Genomic DNA, 21,352 nt, shown 5'->3' on the forward strand with positions numbered 1-21,352 from the left:
GGTCATGTTCTTATTGATTCTCACTTTGATATTTTCATATCAAATTAATGAATGCTCTTTTTTATATTTCTAAATGCCGATGACTGGCTATTTAAAGATATGTTCAAGGAAATAGTCACAATGCAAGGTAAGAGGTTGGGTAGACTATACAATGAATTTAAATTAACTAATTATTTTCAAATGGATAATACTTTGGTGTGCCATAGTCAGATGGTTATTTATTCGCTTATGCCAAAGACATTCCTGCGCACAAACCAGACAACCACCAAATCAGCGTCATTTCCTTAGACTCAATAGGAATTAACTCCTCCCCTTCACTTAGCAACCCAGAGCACGTAGCAACAGCTGAGCCAATGCGCTCTACCAGATACGGTCCCACCGACAGCGGTGCTTGGCAACCCGTATAAAACGTGATGACGTCTGCCTCACTGAGCGTATTATGGGATGTGTGGAATTAAACAGCGAAGGCAGTAGATAGAAGAAAAAATATATAGCTTATAAACGAGGTTGAAGTAAACATGGAGCTATCGGCTGTTGGAGAGCGTGTCTTCGCTGCCGAGTCCATCATCAAACAACGCATAAGAAGAGTACGCAGTTTATTTTCGTTACACCTCCGCGTTTCTAACAATAATGTATGCTAATCGTGTGTTTGTGCACCATCGCAATGACATTCTATCGACAATAAGTAGGCCTAATTCTCTCCATATTTGTTATATTGCAGGGTCGAATGGAATATCTTGTGAAATGGAAGGGCTGGTCTAAAAAGTGAGTAGGCTACACTCTGGTTTGGAAGCTGACAGCAGAGCTTCCAGCCTGTCGTGTTATCTCTCGAATGCTTGTTTTTATGTGCACCAACGTGTGCTCATGACATGTTAAGGCCATGTAACCGAGGCTTGTTGATTGCGTACAGGGCATGGTTTTGGTAACATTCGCGTACTTTGCTTAGGCTATTTTAACGCAAAAGCACACGATAAGAGTGTTGCTAACATTAGCAGATTGCTACCTCCACATACGTCGCTGTCCGCAAAGGCAATACCATAATGAAAGCAACGAGATTCTCAGCCGACATGGTTTCATTTGGTGAACGCTTTCGCCACAAATGTGATACTCTTCTTACGCTACCGTATCGTTCTTTTGGATAGATATAGCACCTGGGAACCAGAGGAAAACATACTAGATGCGCGCCTCTTCGCTGCGTTCGAAGAAAGGTAAGGTTTTGACAGCACAGCAGGCCTCTTCTGGCAGAGTGCGAATATGTCATCTTGGGCTATCCCCAACAGACGACACGCATTTAACAACTCAAATATGACTAAATTATTTCGAGCGAGTTACGTTTCATACGAAAATTGTATGTATTTATTTCACAGGGAGCGTGAAAGGGAGTTATTTGGGCCTAAGAAGAGGGGACCGAAGCCGGAGACATTTCTGCTGAAGGTGGGGGAATTTAACAGTGACTGTCATGAGTTAGTTAGTCCATGTTTCAGTCATATTTATTTTCTTACTTATCACCTATGTTTTCCGACAATTGAATCATGAGTGTTGTGGTCTGATAGAATGTCAGACTACAAAATGTCTGATATTCAGCTAATAAATAGATGAACGTGCAACATTGTCTGTTATCTTGCTCTTTAATTTAATTTTTTACCTCTGCTTTAATTTCCGTTTTGATGTTATTGTTCAAGCTCCTAGTTGAATAAAGTAACACACGTTTCCAAGTTACAGTGGGAAATAAATGTATCGCAAAAGAGTGAATGCATGGGGCTTACTTTTTGTTCAAACATTGTCATTACCAACCAAATTGGCATCATTGTAATAAGGATTTTGGTGTAGGGAAATGGCATGTGGATGAACAATGTCAAATAGGCTATAGGCCTATTTCATTGTTGGAAAATATCTGCAATGATACAGCTTATTAATAACAGGATTTAGCCTTCCAAGTACATGTTTATGAACCCCCATACTTATCTAACTTGACCACCTTTATACAGGCAAAGGCGAAAGCCACAGCAAAGACTTATGAATGCAGAAGAGAAATGCCAAGGGGGATTCGTGTTTCATACCCTGTTCCGATGCCTATGATTACACCGAGAGCTCGAGAGGGACTACGGGCTGTCGTGCCCACAATCTTTCCCCCTAGCACGGTCAACCGAGGAGAGAGCGTGAGGGTCAGACTGCCAGAGACAGAGAGAAGGCTGCGACCGGCGCCTCCGCTCCCATTCATGGCTGAGGAATTTGTCAACATCCCTAAAAAAAGGGGACCTAAACCCAAGTTGCGTTTACGATTCAACATGGAGCCAGACAGCTGTCCAACAGAGGAGCCCGCGAAGAGGAGTCGGTTAGAGGAGCAGCAGGTCCCATACGGTCTGTCTAAAATGTCCAGACATTGTCATCATGAAGGCGAAACATCTAAGAGAAGTGTCATCCAGTTGACACGCAGGTTTCAAGAGGGAACGAGCATTGTGCCAAAATCAAACAAAGCTCAAAGACTGCTGGGGACTGTGTCCCATCCTGGCACCCATAGCCATGACGGTAGACTCGTCCATAAGGCTAGACTCGATCAACAGAGCCGCAGGACTTTAGAATGCCCTGGGGGCATGTCTGTCCCACACCCCAAACTGAAGCATGTGTCCAAAAACCATTTCTACAGAGCCAGTGACTCTTCTTCATCCATGCAACAGTCTAGGCCCATTGTTGTCGCCAAATCACCTGCATCGAGGAGTTCTGGAGAGCAGTCAGCAGTGTCTTGGAGGCCTTGTCTGGATAATGTTGAGAAGGTGGTGGTAACCGATGTGACAACAAACTTTTTGACAGTCACCATCAAAGAGAGCAGCACAGACAAAGGATTTTTCAAAGATAATAGATGAAATGAAGTCAGTATCTGCTTCACATAACATGACTAACAATGCAACAGCTATTTGTAAGAACTTAGTAATAGCTTAATCATGATCATTTGAGATCCATTTTCTATAGGCCTAACTATATCCAGAGTGTATGTTTAATATGTATTATGTCAAAGTATTTAATGTAATAATGACCAAATTAAACATGTCTATATAGTTTATTTGAATATAATTTTTTGGATAACTATTTCATATTTTCATTTAAACTTTTATACATTAATTAAGAGTCTTACATTTCCTCACCTTCTAATGGGGCTTTCAATTCAGCCTGGTTTAAATGTGGTATGCTATAGAGGTATGTAATAGCTGTTATTTAATATAGCAATAAGGACTTTCCCTAATGTTTCATACCATTTTCTGTACACATTTAAAAAAGATATTTTAAAAATATTTTCACATTTTGTATTAACATAATTGCAAGGATAGACATGCATGTAGACCTACCTAGTGTAAAGTAGGCCTAATGTTTAAAAATATTTGGAAAATACCTTCCATTATCCATAGCATATTCTATGCAATAAACCGATAATATTCGTGTGAAAATGTATGTCAGGTAAGGTTCAATGGACGAACTTGACCTATAGTTAACAATTACCCTAATAGTTGGAGCTCGGCGGTTGAAATGTTCCCTGGACACCCTGATGTGTGTCAAATCAGTTCAGCACAGCTGGGGCTGGCGATATTTTAGTTATGACTTCCACTGAACTGCTTTAGAAAAATGCAGGAGCAAAACACATCAGTTTCCGATGCTGAGTTAATTTGTTTTGGGATTTGAGGTAATCATTTGTAAAAATGTATTTTGTTGGCTTATTCAAATAGCCATTTGGGAATTGTTTCAAAATAACCCGTCTGTGGATTTTCATGACACGACTAATTGTTTGCTTGAAGAAACCTTCGAACAAGATAATTAAATGGGACAATGATTAACGGAGGTTTGGGGTTTCTTCAGGCAAACAATTAGTTGTGTCAAGAAAAGTCGGTGTTTAAGGACCGGACTGGTCAGAGTTGAACTTTTTGACAGTGTCTAAATGGTAGGTTTACTTCAGTTAGGGTAGATAACAATTAATTACCGTTTAGCTCTGAAGCATTGGTCATGGTGCGAGCTAATGAGTTTTGATGATCTATTGCTCGTTAGACCAATTTTGTCCTTTCTAATTATTTGTTCACAATCTAGATGGATATTCGCATGGGGTCTTGATTAGTAGACAATGACGTGCATGTATGTAGTCAATATTTGATCACTTGACTTATTATTCTTAGTTCTATTGACAGACTGCCGAAAGAAATGGCACACATGGGGCCACAGACTGCTTCATCTTTTGGATCTTGAATTGGACCACAACCTTTTAATTAAATTAGTCGAACGCTCATTAAAAACAATTCAAAATATCATGTCCAACTGCATCTTAGAAGTATTCCTACTTTTGATAATGCCAATATCTAATGGCTTCTGCGTTGTAGATTTGCTTAATTATCTATAGCCTAATATAATACAGGTTTTTACATTCATGTCAGCCTAACAATTGACGTTTCTATCTTTTGGAAAGTACGAAATATGACTCATCATCACACACCCTGATGACCCACGCCTCCTTTTATAAACTGAGCTATATGACTCGCCTAGTTAAATAAAGGTTCAATATTAATACAGTAGGCCACACACCATTTATCTACTGCAATCAATTACTCTCGCACGCCCGGGACTATAGGCCAACCCATGTGTATGTGCAACGTTATGTCTCCTAATTGTTTTAGGCCTAAGCATATGTCTTGTGCGACAAGCAATGTATAGACGGTGCCAGACGCACGGCAGTGGGGTAAGCTATATTACTATGCAGGGACCAGAGGGCACGGGAGTCTCATTGCAGGTGGTTGCCGTCGGGGACCGTTTTAGCCAGCCATGGGTTGGTCCTGGGCAGGAGGGCCATGATCGTTCAAAAGGTGCAGATGAAACGCGGATGCTGCTGGATGTGTGTGATGATGGGATGTCTGTGTGGCATTTTTGACTATTTTCATATGATGTGGTCGTGCCTCGATATGGGATGGGGTGCTTGCCCTTGCAGGTACGGCAGTAACCCTCAAGACCCGGGTGGAGTGTCACAGACTCAACTCTATGTTGCCATAAGCCTTTTATTTTATTATTCACGATTTTAATATATATTATTCAATAGGAGTTATAATACCACATTAAAGAAAAATATTACTTTGGCCAATTAGCATAATGCGTCTTATGGACAGATGATGTAACAAAATGTAAATGACATGCCTGCAGGGAGACAGAAATATTACAGTGCTGGAGCTGAGCTAGAGGCTGACCGTGACCTTAAACCAGCTCTGGCATGTCTAACACTCTGGCCCATTATTTTAATTGAGGACCCCAAACGAGCCCATTTTATTGCTTGAGGCCACCATTATTAGCCAGATAATGATACTCTTGCGAAGAAAAAAACAAGTTATGCAGGCAAAAACTGGACCAGCCCTTCTGGCATTTGCCCGAAATGCCAGATGGCTAGTCTGCCCCTATGGGACACTGAACCACTAGCCTAGAATTCAGTCAGTCTGGGGGCTGAATGCCACTCGGACTAGAGGGTTATTCTCTCTCTTTTTGTAGAATAACAAAGTGTCCATTCATGTTGCTCTCCCCAGGGAACTGGGCTCTGGCCTCCGAACACGTGACTCAAACAGACCAACCTGAGAGCGCGTGTGAAAATGAACCTGGCTGTGACAACAGCGCGAGCCACTCAACTGCCATTGACATTTACAAGGCCTTCCCTTACAGCTGAATTCTGATAGACGATTGAAAATAATAGCTATTCCTGGGTATAGTTCGGAATACTTTTTATAGACTAAATTAAAATAGTGTAGGTTAAGAAATACATACATTATTCATGTTTAAAATGAATGAAAGGTGCCCTATTTTAGCTCTTTGCAATTTAAAAAATCTAGCCTATAGACTGTTATTACTACACAGTAGGCCTATGTCTGTTAAATTTCCACCTGGTTGAGGAAAGGACATATCCTTTTCGTAGCCTATACCCTAGCAGAGGACTTTCCCCGCAGCTGAGAAAACATCTGCCTAAGTTCTCCATATGAGTGCAATTTACCAAACCACATTCCCATCAAAACGCATAAGCCTTTGATCTCGCACCACCGGAGGGGGCCAACCAAGTCCTGTGAACAACCAACAGTATTATACACATGTGGTTGCTGGAAAACCCGCAAGATGTCGCCATGGTCTTGACTTGCACCTTTTGTTGCTTGGGCCCAGAAGGATTGCTATTTTGTTCACAGGTTTTAACCCTCATTAACGTTAAACCGAGACGCGCATGACCTGCATTTTCCAGATGTGCATTACATGTACACGGCCACTAGATAGAGCCCAAGTATCAAAAATACGTTATACCTTTTTTCAGTTCTTGGCCTGGGCCTGTTCCTAGTTGGATGGATTTCGTCATCATTACCGTTATTCGCCCTCCCCATCTCCTTCACCCCCACTCACCACCCAAACTATACTATCTGTGGCCGTTAGGCCTACCATTCGTTTTTATAGAACCAAGCCTATCATTACAAAATGCGATTTAAATTATCTGCATATATATACAAACAACATCGTATTATTTTGTTCATTTATTTTATGAGTTATTTACTTTTATAGGCCAATGTTTAGGGGTTGAATGTGCAAATATAAAGTGTTCGGAAAATACGTATCAATACTAACCTACATAAATAAAAGGCTTCTAAATAAGAAGTAATTGGCATTTTTCCGCCATTTATTTCCCAAAGTTTCACTAAGGCTCCAATTATCCAGGTGTGGAAAATCTGTGAGTCGCGCAGTGCACTTGGAGGTAACAGATGGCTGGAGCCTGTACTGCGGATCGTCTTTTCACTGAACTAACCTAAAACAAAAGCTAAAACAGATTGAACGCGTATTAAGTCGTGTGGGAACGTAGGCCTAAATAATGCGATTTAAAAAATGTAATTACGTTTTGGTCAACCTTTTTCGATTATTGGACCCACAGGCTATTCCGATTGATAGCCTATACCTACAATTTGCCACAAATAGCCTACATGTTGTTTTTTCCATTTTACACAACTTCTATCATTAAATGATGTCACGACAAATAAAAATTACCGCCTTTGAAACTGTTTCGACTTACCAATCTTTGGGCTTGGTAATTACGCCATTGATTGATTGATTGAATTTATTTGACAAGTTGTAAAATACATACATAAACGCGCTCCAGCCAGTGACGCCTCCACATACAATTTAAGAAAATCATCAAGGATAACACAATTAAGCTTATTAGCTTATTTCCATTGTGGTCCAACGGTAATGATGACGAAATCCATTCCCGGTTGTATCAACCTTCATCATCCTCACACATACACACACACACAATAGCGAGGACATCCATTTTCTACCAACGCTGTCAGGGGGCTAGGGTGCACGTGGCTAATCATACAACGCAGCCGCAGCGTCAGTCACAGGCGTCCACAGATGTTGCTAAGAGAGCATCTCAGTGAGCTAGCAGAAGGATTGGAGCGGAACATTGGTGATGTTTTCTCACCAAGTTGATTTTGGATTCTATTTTTATTCCTATATTTGGTGCAATGTCGCCAACTCCAAGGCTGATTTTCATGTATGTACTGTTCCTCTGCTGGTTGTCTCCCAGCGCGGCAGACCTATGCAACTGGAGTGGAAGGTGAGGGATTATGCTTTTTTTTAGTAGCCAGAATTCCAAACTGGTAATTGACTTTGAGATTGCGTTTGCCGTTCTAAAAACTTTGTTGTCTAAATATGTATGGTTATTATCTGTTTATACCAATATCCTCATCGTTTTCAGGTAATTGTGTATTCTTATTGTTGCATATTATTGCAACAACAAGAAATAATATGCAATAGCACTACTTGCAGTTATCCTATCAAAATGGGTTTTGCCGAGGGGGCGAGGGAGGGGGGGATAATATACATATTCTCTGTGAGTATAGGCTAATCTCTCGTCGTATAATATTTTCTGACCTGCGTTGTTTTCTGAGTGAGTGTGCCCATTTGAACCCTTCTCCTTCCTTGTTCATGGATTGCAGTGGTTTGGCGCGTGAGGCTGAGGCTAACTCGCGGACTGTGCAGCAGGTGCGGCTGCGTTGCACAGAGGGTTCGGTGGAGTGGGTCTACCCGGGCCAGGCGCTTCGGGTCGTCCTGGAACCCAACCTGTCCTCTGCGCGCCACACAACGGTCTGCATCAAACCGTTCCGCAGCTTCAACGGTGCCAGCGTCTACATCGAGCGGGCTGGGGAACTTGACCTGTTGATGACGGATGGAGGGCGGCCGGAGCAGGTGTTCTGTTTTCCGGCGGACGGACCTCAGAAGCCAGCCATCTTCCTCCTGGCGAACCCGCAGAGGGATATCAGCCAACGCGCAGTAGGCTTCAGATATGAGTTGCTGGGCAATCAGACCACTGCTCCCAACCTCGGCCGAAGTGTGTTGCAGGGTGAGTATTTGACAGTTGTGGAAAAATTACCCAATTGTCATAGTTGAGTAAAAGTAAAGATTCCTTAATATAAAATTACTTAAGTAAAAGAGGAAGTCACCCAGTAAAATACTACTTGAGTAAAAGTCTAAAAGTATTTGGCTTTAAATGTACTTAAATATCAAAAGTAAATGTAATTGCAAAACTATACTTAAGCATAAAAAGTAAAGTAACAGTATAAATAATAAAAAATTGCTTATGTTAAGCAAACCAGACGGCACAATCTTATTTATCGATAGCCAGGAGCACACTAACACGCAGACATAATTTACAAACGAAGCATTTGTGTTTAGTTAGTTTGCCAGATCAGAGGCAGTAGGGATGAACAGGGATGTTATCTTGATAAGTGCGTCAATTGGACCATTTTACTGTCCTGCTAACAATTCAAAATGTAACGTATACTTTTGGGTGTCAGGGAAAATGTATGGAGTAAAAAGTACATTATTTTAATTAGGAATGTAGTGAAGTAAAAGTAAAAGTTGTCAAAAATATAAAGTGAAGTACAGATACCACAAAAAACGACCTATGTAGGCTACGTTAAATTATTCAAATTTAAGAACTTTGGACCACTGAAATTTGGAGACGATACGAATTCTCTATTTGTATGACATGGTCATAAGATGTTAATTTGACACTTTTGTTGGAGTTACAATCCCAATTGTAAATAGACCTAATCATTTATTGATATAACAAAAATAATGTATGTTTTGTCAGTTGTATTGGTGTCAAAAAAGAACATTGCAGTGAAGAATGAAAGTGATCAACAAGTATCCTTAATGCAAATCATCATGCCTTCAGTTAGTTTTAAGTGTTTTTACTTTAGACTCATCTTCTTGACCATCATTTAACCATTTTCCAAGCAAGTGCATGAATAATAAAACACTGATACATTCTAACTTAATCATAGAAGACAATAAACTCCTAGCATCACAGCACACGGCACAAGAGGTGGGCCCATTCACTGTGTGGGTGGAGGGGTGTGCTAGGGAGACCGAGGGACAGTTTGGGGCCCAAAGGAATCAGTCAATTATCCAATTAAAAACCAAATCCATTCTTGCCTGGTCTAGGAAGCAGCTGCTGACCGGTCTGTTGTTTTGTCTGGTGGCCTCATTTCTACCGGAGGGACAAAGCTAGGGAGCAGGGGCCAGGGTGGCGGAGGGCCATTGGCCCCCTGGGTATCTCAAAGGAGACAGCAAATACTTGTTGGATTCTACAGATGCCTCATCTCTGTGTGGGCATCTCTGTGACGTCATTCTCCTGTCCTGGTGATGTCTGTCTGTCTGAGTCCTTCTCTCCCAATATTGACAGAGTGGAGGAGTTCAGTGGAGGATACCAGTGATTGGGGTCACCAGTTCATTCATTCAATTAGACCGCTAAACAATAGAACAATCAAACATGGAGGTTGAGACTCATCAAGGCTTTTGATCTGTGTGGGTAGTGCTAGTATGGTGGAGGAGATGTGAATGGAGTAGAGACGCATGCCAGACATTCCTCCATCTGACCCCTTGGCTTGTTGTCTGGATGAACTGAGGAGGGATGGATGAATGGAGGGATGGAGCTGCTAGTATGTGTGTGTCAATGGAGTGGCAAGCTGTCTGTAATCGTCATCCATCAATCAGTTATCTCAAGCCCAGCCATCACAGTAGGGTGATGGGTGTGGGCTGAAGTGTTGAAAGTGGACCATCACAGTAGGGTGTTGGGTGTGGTCTGAAGTGTTGAAAGTGGACCCTCACAGTAGGGCGTTGGGTGTGGTCTGAAGTGTTGAAAGTGGACCCTCACAGTAAGGTGTTAGTTGTGGTCTGAAGTGTTGAAAGTGGACCCTCACAGTAGGGCGTTGGGTGTGGTCTGAAGTGTTGAAAGTGGACCCTCACAGTAAGGTGTTAGTTGTGGTCTGAAGTGTTGAAAGTGGACCCTCACAGTAGGGTGATAGTTGTGGTCTGAAGTGTTGAAAGTGGACCCTCACAGTAGGGTGATAGTGTCCAGTAAGATGATCACTATAAGAAGTGTAGATGATGATGGTTAATATGAGAGAAAGAGAGAAATGGGTGGTGATGCAGAGTATGGAGTGGGCAGAGTGAGAGAGAGATTGTGAAGCGAGAGAGAGAGAGTGATTAGAGAGAGAGAGTTGTGAGAAGACAAGTGAAGTGAAAGGATGTGCATTGGTGCTCCACAGGGTGATGTGTGTCCTATTTCCTCTGCATAGACCAACACTATAAACTTCTCTCTCTCCTCCCACAGCTAGCTGCCGTCCCTGCAATGACACAGAGCTCCTCCTGGCCATCTGCAGCAGTGACTTTGGTATGTATCAATAGAACATAAATAATTCATTACAAATCTAGATCCTATATCAAACATTTATAAAAACGGTAAACAACTATTGCTTTTGACTCGTTGTGTCCTATCTCCTTAGTTCTCCATAGATCCATGTAGCCCAATCTGTCCCCTCATCAGCTGGGTATCACCACTAATTTATTCTACAAAGGCCTGGGGTGGAGTGAGTGAGTGAGTGGGTGTTGGAAAGGAGATTTTGTGTCTGTGTGGATGTGTTGGGGGGGGGGGGGTAGTGGGCCTGATCTGTTCCCAGCGAACAGCTTCTGTAGCTGGGCAGAGGGGCCTGACAGATGTGAGGGCTGAGGCTGCACAATGGGAGACCCATTGGCTTAAGGCTGCAACAGAGCAGAAGCAATAGTACCATTGAGTCCACTTCATTTATAGGCTGACTCCCGTGCCCTGATCTCACAAGTCGCCATCATCGACTTTTTGATGAGAGAAAATAGCTGGCTAATGAAAGTGTAAATGGCCACAGAGAGTGAAAGGAGGGAATGGAGGGATTTCTGTGGAGTGAGTGGGGGATGTGGAGACTGAGAGGAGGGAGAGTGAGTGGGGGATGTGGAGACTGAGAGGAGGGAGAGTGAGTGGGGGATGTGGAGACTGAGAGGAGGGAGACTGAGTGGGGGATGTGGAGACTGAAAGGAGGGAGAGTGAGTGGGGGATGTGGAGACTGAAAGGAGGGAGAGTGAGTGGGGGATGTGGAGACTGAGAGGAGGGAGAGTGAGTGGGGGATGTGGAGACAGAGAGGAGGAAGAGTGAGTGGGGGATGTGGAGACTGAGAGGAAGGAGCGTGAGTGGGGGATGTGGAGACTGAGAGGAAGGAGCGTGAGTGGAGGATGTGGAGACAGAGAGAGTGTGAGTGAGTGGGGGATGTGGAGACAGAGAGAGGGTGAGTGAGTGGGGTATGTGGCGACTGAGAGGAAGGAGAGTGAGTGGGGGATGTGGAGACTGAGAGGAAGGAGCGTGAGTGGGGGATGTGGAGACTGAGAGGAAGGAGCGTGAGTGGGGGATGTGGAGACTGAGAGGAAGGAGCGTGAGTGGGGGATGTGGAGACTGAGAGGAAGGAGCGTGAGTGGGGGATGTGGAGACTGAGAGGAAGGAGCGTGAGTGGGGGATGTGGAGACTGAGAGGAAGGAGCGTGAGTGGGGGATGTGGAGACAGAGAGAGTGTGAGTGAGTGGGGGATGTGGCGACTGAGAGGAAGGAGCGTGAGTGGGGGATGTGGAGACCGAGAGGAAGGAGCGTGAGTGGGGGATGTGGAGACTGAGAGGAAGGAGCGTGAGTGGGGGATGTGGAGACTGAGAGGAGGGAGAGTGAGTGGGGGATGTGGAGACTGAGAGGAAGGAGCGTGAGTGGGGGATGTGGAGACTGAGAGGAAGGAGCGTGAGTGGGGGATGTGGAGACAGAGAGAGGGTGAGTGAGTGGGGGATGTGGAGACTGAGAGTGAAGTTTCTGGAGGGAAGATTTGAATCCTTTTTCCACTCATACTCACACAGCAAGATCCTGTTAACTTTTTAATTTCCCTCTTGGCCGCTTTAAAAAAACACATTATTGAAATGCACATAACAATTTAGATCAGCTGAATCATACTGTATTGGTGGCTGTTTAATTGATACATTTCTCATCTTTCTGTTCATATTAATTGGTTTTCATTACAATAAAACATAACCATAAATGATTGGGATGACTGAAAACAGTCTCTAATGTTAGTCCCCTCCTCTGCCCCTCCAGTGGTTCGCGGCTCCATCAGGAACGTATCCCACAATGCTGAGCGGCAGACATCGTTGGTGGAGGTCTCAGACGGGAGGGTGTACCGGCAGCGTAGCGGGGTGTTCGAGCGTCACACTGGCACCATAGGGGTTCCCGGTTCCAGTTCCTCATGGCACGGTCACATCCACACACTGTTACAGTGTCACGTAAAGCCTGGGGGCGGAGAGTTCCTATTCACAGGGACAGAACACTTTGGGGAGGCCTGGCTGGGTTGTGCCCCCCGCTATAAAGACTTCATGTCCCTCTACCAATCAGCTTGGGCGGCTCGTCAGAACCCCTGTGAGTTCCCGCTGGACTGAGGGTGTGTCCCAGTTCCTAGTGGCGATCCATGAGCCCTGTGACCTATATGTAGGGTTTATTTTCTTAAATGGAACACATTGAGTCTCTTCTTTCTACCCCAGTTGGCATGGTAGAGATTATGTTGCCGTGGCAGCAAGCGAGATGAGTTCCTCACGACCACAGCGGTTTGAGAGATGTTGTCCCTTCTACTCCTCATAAATCTATACCGCTCACAACACCAGCAGGGACAAATCTGTTGGAGCACTTGTAGAGCACAATGAGTACAAGGCCCAGGGCAGGGGCCCACAGGGGACCCATCCAGCCAGCACTAGAGGGGCCACCCCAGCCCCTGCCGGCCCCAGCAGGGAAAGACTTAGAGAGCCTGGCCCTTTGTCTGTCTCTCTTCTCAACGCCCACAGCTCCCAGAAACTAAAAATGGTTTGACTGCTGCTTCACGCTTTGTCTCTCCCCACACCAACTGCTGCTTCACTCTGTCTCTCCCCACACCAACTGCTGCTTCACTCTGTCTCTCCCCACACCAACTGCTGCTTCACTCTGTCTCTCCCCACACCAACTGCTGCTTCACTCTGTCTCTCCCCACACCAACTGCTGCTTCACTCTGTCTCTCCCCACACCAACTGCTGCTTCACTCTGTCTCTCCCCACACCAACTGCTGCTTCACGCTTTGTCTCTCCCCACACCAACTGCTGCTTCACGCTTTGTCTCTCCCCACACCAACTGCTGCTTTACTCTTTGTCTCTCCCCACACCAACTGCTGCTTCACTCTTTGTCTCTCCCCACACCAACTGCTGCTTCACTCTTTGTCTCTCCCCACACCAACTGCTGCTTCACGCTTTGTCTCTCCCCACACCAACTGCTGCTTCACGCTTTGTCTCTCCCCACACCAACTGCTGCTTCACTCTTTGTCTCTCCCCTCACCAACTGCTGCTTCACTCTTTGTCTCTCCCCACACCAACTGCTTCTTCACTCTTTGTCTCTCCCCACACCAACTGCTGCTTCACGCTTTGTCTCTCCCAACACCAACTGCTGCTTCACGCTTTGTCTCTCCCCACACCAACTGCTGCTTCACTCTTTGTCTCTCCCCACACCAACTGCTGCTTCACTCTTTGTCTCTCCCCACACCAACTGCTGCTTCACTCTTTGTCTCTCCCAACACCAACTGCTGCTTCACTCTTTGTCTCTCCCCACACCAACTGCTGCTTCACTCTTTGTCTCTCCCCACACCAACTGCTGCTTCACGCTTTGTCTCTCCCCACACCAACTGCTGCTTCACTCTTTGTCTCTCCCCACACCAACTGCTGCTTTACTCTTTGTCTCTCCCCACACCAACTGCTGCTTCACGCTTTGTCTCTCCCAACACCAACTGCTGCTTCACTCTTTGTCTCTCCCCACACCAACTGCTGCTTCACTCTTTGTCTCTCCCCACACCAACTGCTGCTTCACTCTTTGTCTCTCCCCACACCAACTGCTGCTTCACTCTTTGTCTCTCCCCACACCAACTGCTGCTTCACGCTTTGTCTCTCCCCACACCAACTGCTGCTTCACTCTTTGTCTTTCCCAACACCAACTGCTGCTTCACTCTTTGTCTCTCCCCACACCAACTGCTGCTTCACTCTTTGTCTCTCCCACACCAACTGCTGCTTCACGCTTTGTCTCTCCCAACACCAACTGCTGCTTCACTCTTTGTCTCTCCCCACACCAACTGCTGCTTCACTCTTTGTCTCTCCCCACACCAACTGCTGCTTCACTCTTTGTCTCTCCCCACACCAACTGCTGCTTCACTCTTTGTCTCTCCCCACACCAACTGCTGCTTCACTCTTTGTCTCTCCCCACACCAACTGCTGCTTCACGCTTTGTCTCTCCCCACACCAACTGCTGCTTCACTCTTTGTCTCTCCCCACACCAACTGCTGCTTCACGCTTTGTCTCTCCCCACACCAACTGCTGCTTCACGCTTTGTCTCTCCCCACACCAACTGCTGCTTCACTCTTTGTCTCTCCCCACACCAACTGCTGCTTCACGCTTTGTCTCTCCCCACACCAACTGCTGCTTCACTCTTTGTCTCTCCCCACACCAACTGCTGCTTTACTCTTTGTCTCTCCCCACACCAACTGCTGCTTCACTCTTTGTCTCTCCCCACACCAACTGCTGCTTCACTCTTTGTCTCTCCCCACACAAACTGCTGCTCTCTTCAGGGTCTCAGTGCGAGAGGTGTCCTCTGAACTACTGTGGCAGGAAATCATATGAATTTAATGTCTGATTGTTAGGTTTTATGTGGTCTTGTTTATTCCTTTGTACAATAGGTTTTGAAATATTTTATTGTAATGTAAATGAAGTGTTTTGTAAATTCACAAGGATTTGCTTATTTACATATTGATTGTATCATTTTGGTTTTATTACAGGGTATGGATGATGCTACAGTGTAGGTGCAAACCTTCCGTTTGATTACCATTTATTGCCAAAATATATAAGCAATGCTTGTGGGGATTTCTTGTGTACTTTTTTGATTGACTTGCAATGCACTTTCAAGCAATTACTTAAACATAACATTCTTTATTATGGTTCTTGAGCATTATGGGAAAATATTTGTTAAAAATAGCTCCTCCTGTAGGAAATAATGATCATGAATGTTTGCATTACAATTTTCTGCAACACATTTAAATGACAAAAACATCTATTGCACTATTGTATCTATTGTCTATTAAAATAATACTGTTAAATGTGGTACAGATGTATTTTCATTTCACTCATTGAGCATTAGAGGGAGAGTTTGAAAGATGAGGGGGATGTCAACCCCAAACCCCCTCACCTCTGCCCCCCAATCACCAGGCCTCCCCTCAGTGTTAGCCTGGGCGTGGCAGCCCCTCCTGCTCTATTGTGGGTAGTCAGTGGACTGAGTGACGCAGACAGAGTGGGGTTTTACAGAGCTGCTGGGATCGTGAATGAAGAAGACCATTTTTCTTCAGCTTTAAGATTGATTATATGTCTCAGACCTTCTGTCCTTCATCAGCCACATTCAACAGCCCTGGGCTGGAAGCAGTGGGATTTAAACTCACGTCTCAGAAGAGGCTGGAGCCAAAACTCAAGGCACTATAAAATATTGTATCCCATTAGTATTGCCAGTCTTGCTAGCTCAGCAAACTGTGGACCAGACGGACAGAGAGAAAACTGAGGTGATGAATGTGGGAGTCTTTATTAGACTGCAGAGGTAGATCGTTTGGGCTCTTTCTCTTAGCAATCTCAGCAGTGTTGACGGTGGAATTTTTTTAGATAAGAGTTAATAAATACTTAATAGATAGTTAATGGCTAATGTTCAAGGAAATTATTAATATGGCCTCAAATAACCCTCGTGATAGAAAACGGTCCATTTAAAATCTCACTGCTCACAGGTGGAGTGGTTGCTCTAACCAATAATGAGATTTTTCTAAAATCTGAATTTTAAAAGTATTACAACCTGCGTCTGAATGCAAATGATTAATATAGATTTGTATTTAGTCTATCCAGTCCATCTATCTGTGGTCTGTTTCACAACAGAGACATGAACAGTAAAGTCCAGAGACATGAGCCCCTCCTAAAGACCAGCATGTAAAAGCACACGGCTGTTGTGTCTTTAGATATACCTGGTATGGAATAGGCTTAAATGGGATGTTATACCCCCATCCATATGCAACACAGTGCATCATCTCTGTTTTATAGGGGAATGGGAGTTTAGACCCAACTGTCCAACACGTTTCTACTTTGGCCCTTTTCCACTGCATCCTATGCTGGCCTCATTATAAGCAGTGCTAATGTTAATGGAATAACTCAGCGTAAAATGATATACAAATGGCTAAGATGGGGGACAGAAAATGAGTTGGCTGAATCAGTCTATTCTTTTGGGGCTGTTGCTCCCCGATCACAGCCTGGGAAACAGAGTGAGCAGAGGTGGGAGGGGGACATTTCGGCCCCCAAAAATCTAAGGCCCCTCCCCCAAAAAGATGGAACAATTCATTGACTTTTAAAGCGACTCCTTTTAATGCCTATTCCACACGTCTACTTGGCTGAGCAGGATTCACAAATTGCTGTGTTGAAGGTTTTATTGGGACTAAATAGCTGCCAATGAAAGTGTAAATGACCGTGGGCTGAATGGGGCCCCCACAATGGGCCCATGGTGACAAGGCCCCGACAGACATAATGATCATTGTCACAGACGCTGTTAGCCAGGAACCACTGGGCCTCATGAATCCAAGGGGGCAATTTCAAGCCATTAGACCGGTCACTTTATCCACCAAGATCAACTCTATCTTTTAACCCTTTCTTTCTCTGTTCTCTTCTATCTCCTCTTAATATCTCTGTTCTCTTTCTATCTCCTCTTAATATCTCTGTTCTCTTTCTATCTCTCTCCTCTTTCTATCTCTGTTCTCTTTCTATCTCTGTTCTCTTTCTCTTCTCTTTCTATCTTCTCTTTCTATCTCTCCTCTTTCTATCTCTCTCCTCTTTCTATCTCTGTTCTCTTTCTATCTCTGTTCTCTTTCTCTTCTCTTTCTATCTCCTCTTTCTATCTTCTCTTTCTATCTCTCCTCTTTCTACCTCTCTCCTCTTTCTATCTCTGTTCTCTTTCTATCTCTGTACTCTTTCTCTTCTCTTTCTATCTCCTCTTAATATCTCTGTTCTCTTTCTATCTCTCTCCTCTTTCTATCTCTGTTCTCTTTCTATCTCTGTTCTCTCTCCTCTTTCTATCTCTCTCCTCTTTCTATCTCTTTTCTCTTTCTATCTTCTGTTTCTATCTATCTCCTCTTTCTATCTCTCTCCTCTTTCTATCTTCTCTTTCTATCGCTCTCCTCTTTCAATCTCTCTCCTCTTTCTATCTTCTCTTTCTATCTATCTATCTCTCTCTTTCTATCTCTTTTCTCTTTCTATCTTCTCTTTCTATCTCTCTCCTCTTTCTATCTCTCCTCTTTCTATCTCTCTCCTCTTTCTATTTCTCTCCTCTTTCTATTTTCTCTTTCTATCTCTCTCCTCTTTCTATTTTCTCTTTCTATCTCTCTCCTCTTTCTATCTTCTCTTTCTATCTCTCCTCTTTCTATCTCTGTTCTCTTTCTCTTCTCTTTCTATCTCTCTCCTCTTTCTATCTCTTTTCTCTTTCTATCGCTGTTCTCTTTCTCTTCTCTTTCCATCTCTGTTCTCTTTCTCTTCTCTTTCCATCTCTGTTCTCTTTCTATCTCTCTTCTCTTTCTCTTTCTATCTCTGTTCTCTTTCTCTTCTCTTTCTATCTCTTTCGATCTCTGTTCGCTTTCTCGTCTCTTTCTATCTCCTCTTTCTCCCTCTTCTCTTTCTATCTTTCTTCTCTTCTCTTTCTATCTCTCCTCTTTCTTTCTTTCTTTCTATCCATCTTCTCTTTCTATCTCTCTTCTATTTCTTTCTGTCTCTTCTCTTATCCTTTCGGTTCGTCCGGTTATTGTCAAACTGGTGAGGTTCTGATCCTAATAACTCCTGATGCTAATATCCACTAGGCTTCATCTCTTCACTATTTTTTGTTTCTCTCACTTTCCTCTTTCTTCTCCTCCCACTTGATGAGGTTAAGGTTAAACCTATAAGATCAAACTGCTACAATCCACTATGTTTGCTGTTCGCCAACTCAGGCAGGACATTTTTCTTAGAAAAGCACCGTTGAAAACCCCTAAATGGCATAGCATTTTAACCAACATTTTAAATACTATTCAATACAAAACTGAGGTGTGAAAAAATGATGAACCCCTTTCAACTCTAACTCATATCTCCTAAAGACTCCAAAAAAGTATATTTTCAAATCCAGATCTCCCTCACCAAGTCACCATTGTCCTCCTGAGGGGCGTACCATACCACATTTCCGAGCTGAATATTGTCTACTCTCCGAGGCTTTTGAGGTCACACAATTCCCATCTTTGGGAATTCTCCAGACAGAATCTGAGGGAACGACGTCCCGGGGGTTTCCAGGAGCGCCTGGAAGCGGGAGGCCAGGAGCCCCTCGGATGGTGTGCCGGCAGGAGTCCCCTCCATCTGGGGGGTAATTGGTTTATCCCGCCGCCTGGCCAGCTTTCCCATGTGGGCCACTGCTGTGGGGAGGCCCGGGGTACAATGTGGAAACAGCATGAGACCCTCCAGGCCAGCCTTTGACTGGGTCTCCTTTACAGGCTATAGGACCAGGAGCATGGGAGCACAACGCTCATGCCAGAGATGGACCCTGTGGTTTTGAAAAGGTCCTTCATTATTTTGCCGTCTGTTGTTTGCGTTTGAACTGAGTGTTTTGGTAATTGACTTATGGGGAAAGTTAATTTGTTTTAGTTTTTTTATATCCCCACTGATTTATAAGGTAATGAGATGGAGAGTTGGGCCAAAGATTTACAAATTGGTGAAGCCCTCCATACACAAAACACCTGGTTGGAAATAGGCTTTTCCACATTCTTTTCTACATAATGTTCTGCATTTGGGCATTCTTTTGTTGGTCTTCTAAAAGGGAATGCTGAAATTGAGTATCAGTATCTGACAGAGTGTTGAACACATTTCTACTATTCCTGGGTGTTTGCAATAGTCAGTCCTAGACACAAACTGTTCCGTGCTGATAATAACTTGACTGATATACGATGAGTGTACAAAACCTGCCTCAATTTGTCAGGTCATGGACTCTACAAGGTGTTGAAAGCGTTCCACAGGGATGCTGGCCCATGTTGACTCCAATGCTTCCCACAGTTGTGTCAAGTTGTCTGGATGTCCTTTGGGTAGTGGACCGTTCTTGATACACGGGAAACTGTTGAGCATGAAAAACTCAGCAGCATTGCAGTTCTTGACACAAACTGGTTCGCCTGGCACCTACTACCATACCCCGTTCAAAGGCACTTAAATCCTTTGTCTCAATTGTCTCAAGGATTTAAAATCCTTCTTTAACCCATCTTATCCCCTTCATCTACATTGATTGAAGACATCAATAAGGGATCATATCTTTCACCTGGATTCACCTGGTCATGGAAATAGCAGTGTCTTTTAAATATTTTGTACACTAAGTGTATGTTAAAAATACATGGTTGACAATAGCTTGTCACTTTGTTTATAAAAAGCTTTTAATCTCAAATAGTCACAGGAAAATAGTGTCCCCAAAATATACTGGGAAAACAAAAAAGGTGAAAATATAACAATAATGGTGACAATATATTCAACAACAATGGTGATAATATAACAGTAATGGTGATAATATAACAGTAATGGTGATAATATAACAACAACAATGGTGATAATATAACAATTATGGTGATAATATATTCAACAACAATGGTGATAATATAGCAATAATGATGATATAATAACAACAATGGTGATAATATAACAATAATGGTGATAATATACAGTACCAGTAAAACGTTTAGACACACCTACTCATTTAAGAATTTCTCTTTATTTGTACTATTTTCTACATTGTATAATAATAGTGAAGACATCAAAACTATGAAATAACACATATGGAATCATGTAGTAACCAAAAACGTGTTAAACAAATCAAAATATATTTTATATTTGAGATTAGTAGCCACCGTTTGCCTTGATGACAGCTTTGCACACTCTTGGCATTCTCTAAACCAGCTTCATGAGGTAGTCACCTGGAATGCATTTCAATTAACAGGTGTGTCTTGTTAAACATTCATTTGTGGAATTTCTTTCCTTCTTAATGCGTTTGAGCCAATCAGTTGTGTTGTGACATGATAGGGTTGGTATACAGAAGATAGCCCTATTTGGTAAAAGACCAAGTCCATATTATGGCAAGAACAGCTCAAATAAGCAAAGAGAAAGGACCGTCTATCATTACTTTAAGACATGAAGGTCAGTCAATCCGTAAATTTAAACTGTGAAAGTTTCTTCAAGTGCAGGATGAAAAAACCATCAAGCGCTAAGATGAAACTGGCTCTCATGAGGACCGCTACAGGAAAGGAAGACCCAGAGTTACCTCTGCTGCAGAGGATGAATTCATTAGAGTTACCAGCCTCAGATTGCAGCCCAAATAAATGCTTCACAGAGTTCAAGTAACAGACACATCTCAACATCAACTGTTCAGAGGAGACAGTGTGAATCAGGCCTTCATGGTCAAATTTCTGTAAAGAAACCACTACTAATGGACACCAATAATAATAAGAAACTTTCATGGGCCAAGAAATATGAGCAATGGACATAAGACCGGTTGAAATCTGTCCTTTGGTCTGATGAGTCCAAATGTGAGATTTTTGGTTCCAACTGCTATGTCTTTGTGAGACACAGAGTAGGTGAATGAATGATCTCTGCATGTGTGGCTGCCACCGTAAATCACGTAGGAGGTTTGATGGTGTGGGGGTGCTTTGCTGGTGACACTGTCGATGATTTATTTAGATTTCAAGGCACACTTAACCAGCATACCTACCACAGCATTCTGCAGTTATTCACCATCCCATCTGGTTTGTGCTTAGTGGGACTATCATTTGTTTTTCAACAGGACCAAGAAGGAGAGTGATGGAGTGCTGCATCAGATGACCTGGCATCCACAG

The 21,352-nt window shown here is 43.5% G+C and overlaps 2 protein-coding genes across 2 annotated transcripts; both read left to right on the forward strand.

Annotated features, from left to right (window-relative positions):
- The first annotated feature begins 398 nt into the window (after nt 1-398).
- LOC109882830 (chromobox protein homolog 8) lies at nt 399-3,061 on the forward strand. Its single transcript, XM_020474927.2, has 5 exons — nt 399-587; nt 722-765; nt 1,143-1,208; nt 1,368-1,434; nt 1,989-3,061. The coding sequence occupies exons 1-5, from the start codon at nt 519-521 to the stop codon at nt 2,862-2,864; spliced, it is 1,122 nt and encodes a 373-aa protein (XP_020330516.1). The 5' UTR covers nt 399-518; the 3' UTR covers nt 2,865-3,061.
- Nucleotides 3,062-3,323: 262 nt separating this feature from the next.
- LOC109882834 (meteorin-like protein) lies at nt 3,324-15,551 on the forward strand. Its single transcript, XM_031816869.1, has 4 exons — nt 3,324-7,603; nt 7,986-8,389; nt 10,667-10,726; nt 12,490-15,551. The coding sequence occupies exons 1-4, from the start codon at nt 7,512-7,514 to the stop codon at nt 12,825-12,827; spliced, it is 894 nt and encodes a 297-aa protein (XP_031672729.1). The 5' UTR covers nt 3,324-7,511; the 3' UTR covers nt 12,828-15,551.
- Nucleotides 15,552-21,352: the final 5,801 nt, after the last annotated feature.

The sequence above is a fragment of the Oncorhynchus kisutch genome, unplaced genomic scaffold, assembly GCF_002021735.2.
Source record: "Oncorhynchus kisutch isolate 150728-3 unplaced genomic scaffold, Okis_V2 scaffold887, whole genome shotgun sequence".
In the NCBI taxonomy this organism is placed as follows: domain Eukaryota; kingdom Metazoa; phylum Chordata; class Actinopteri; order Salmoniformes; family Salmonidae; genus Oncorhynchus; species Oncorhynchus kisutch.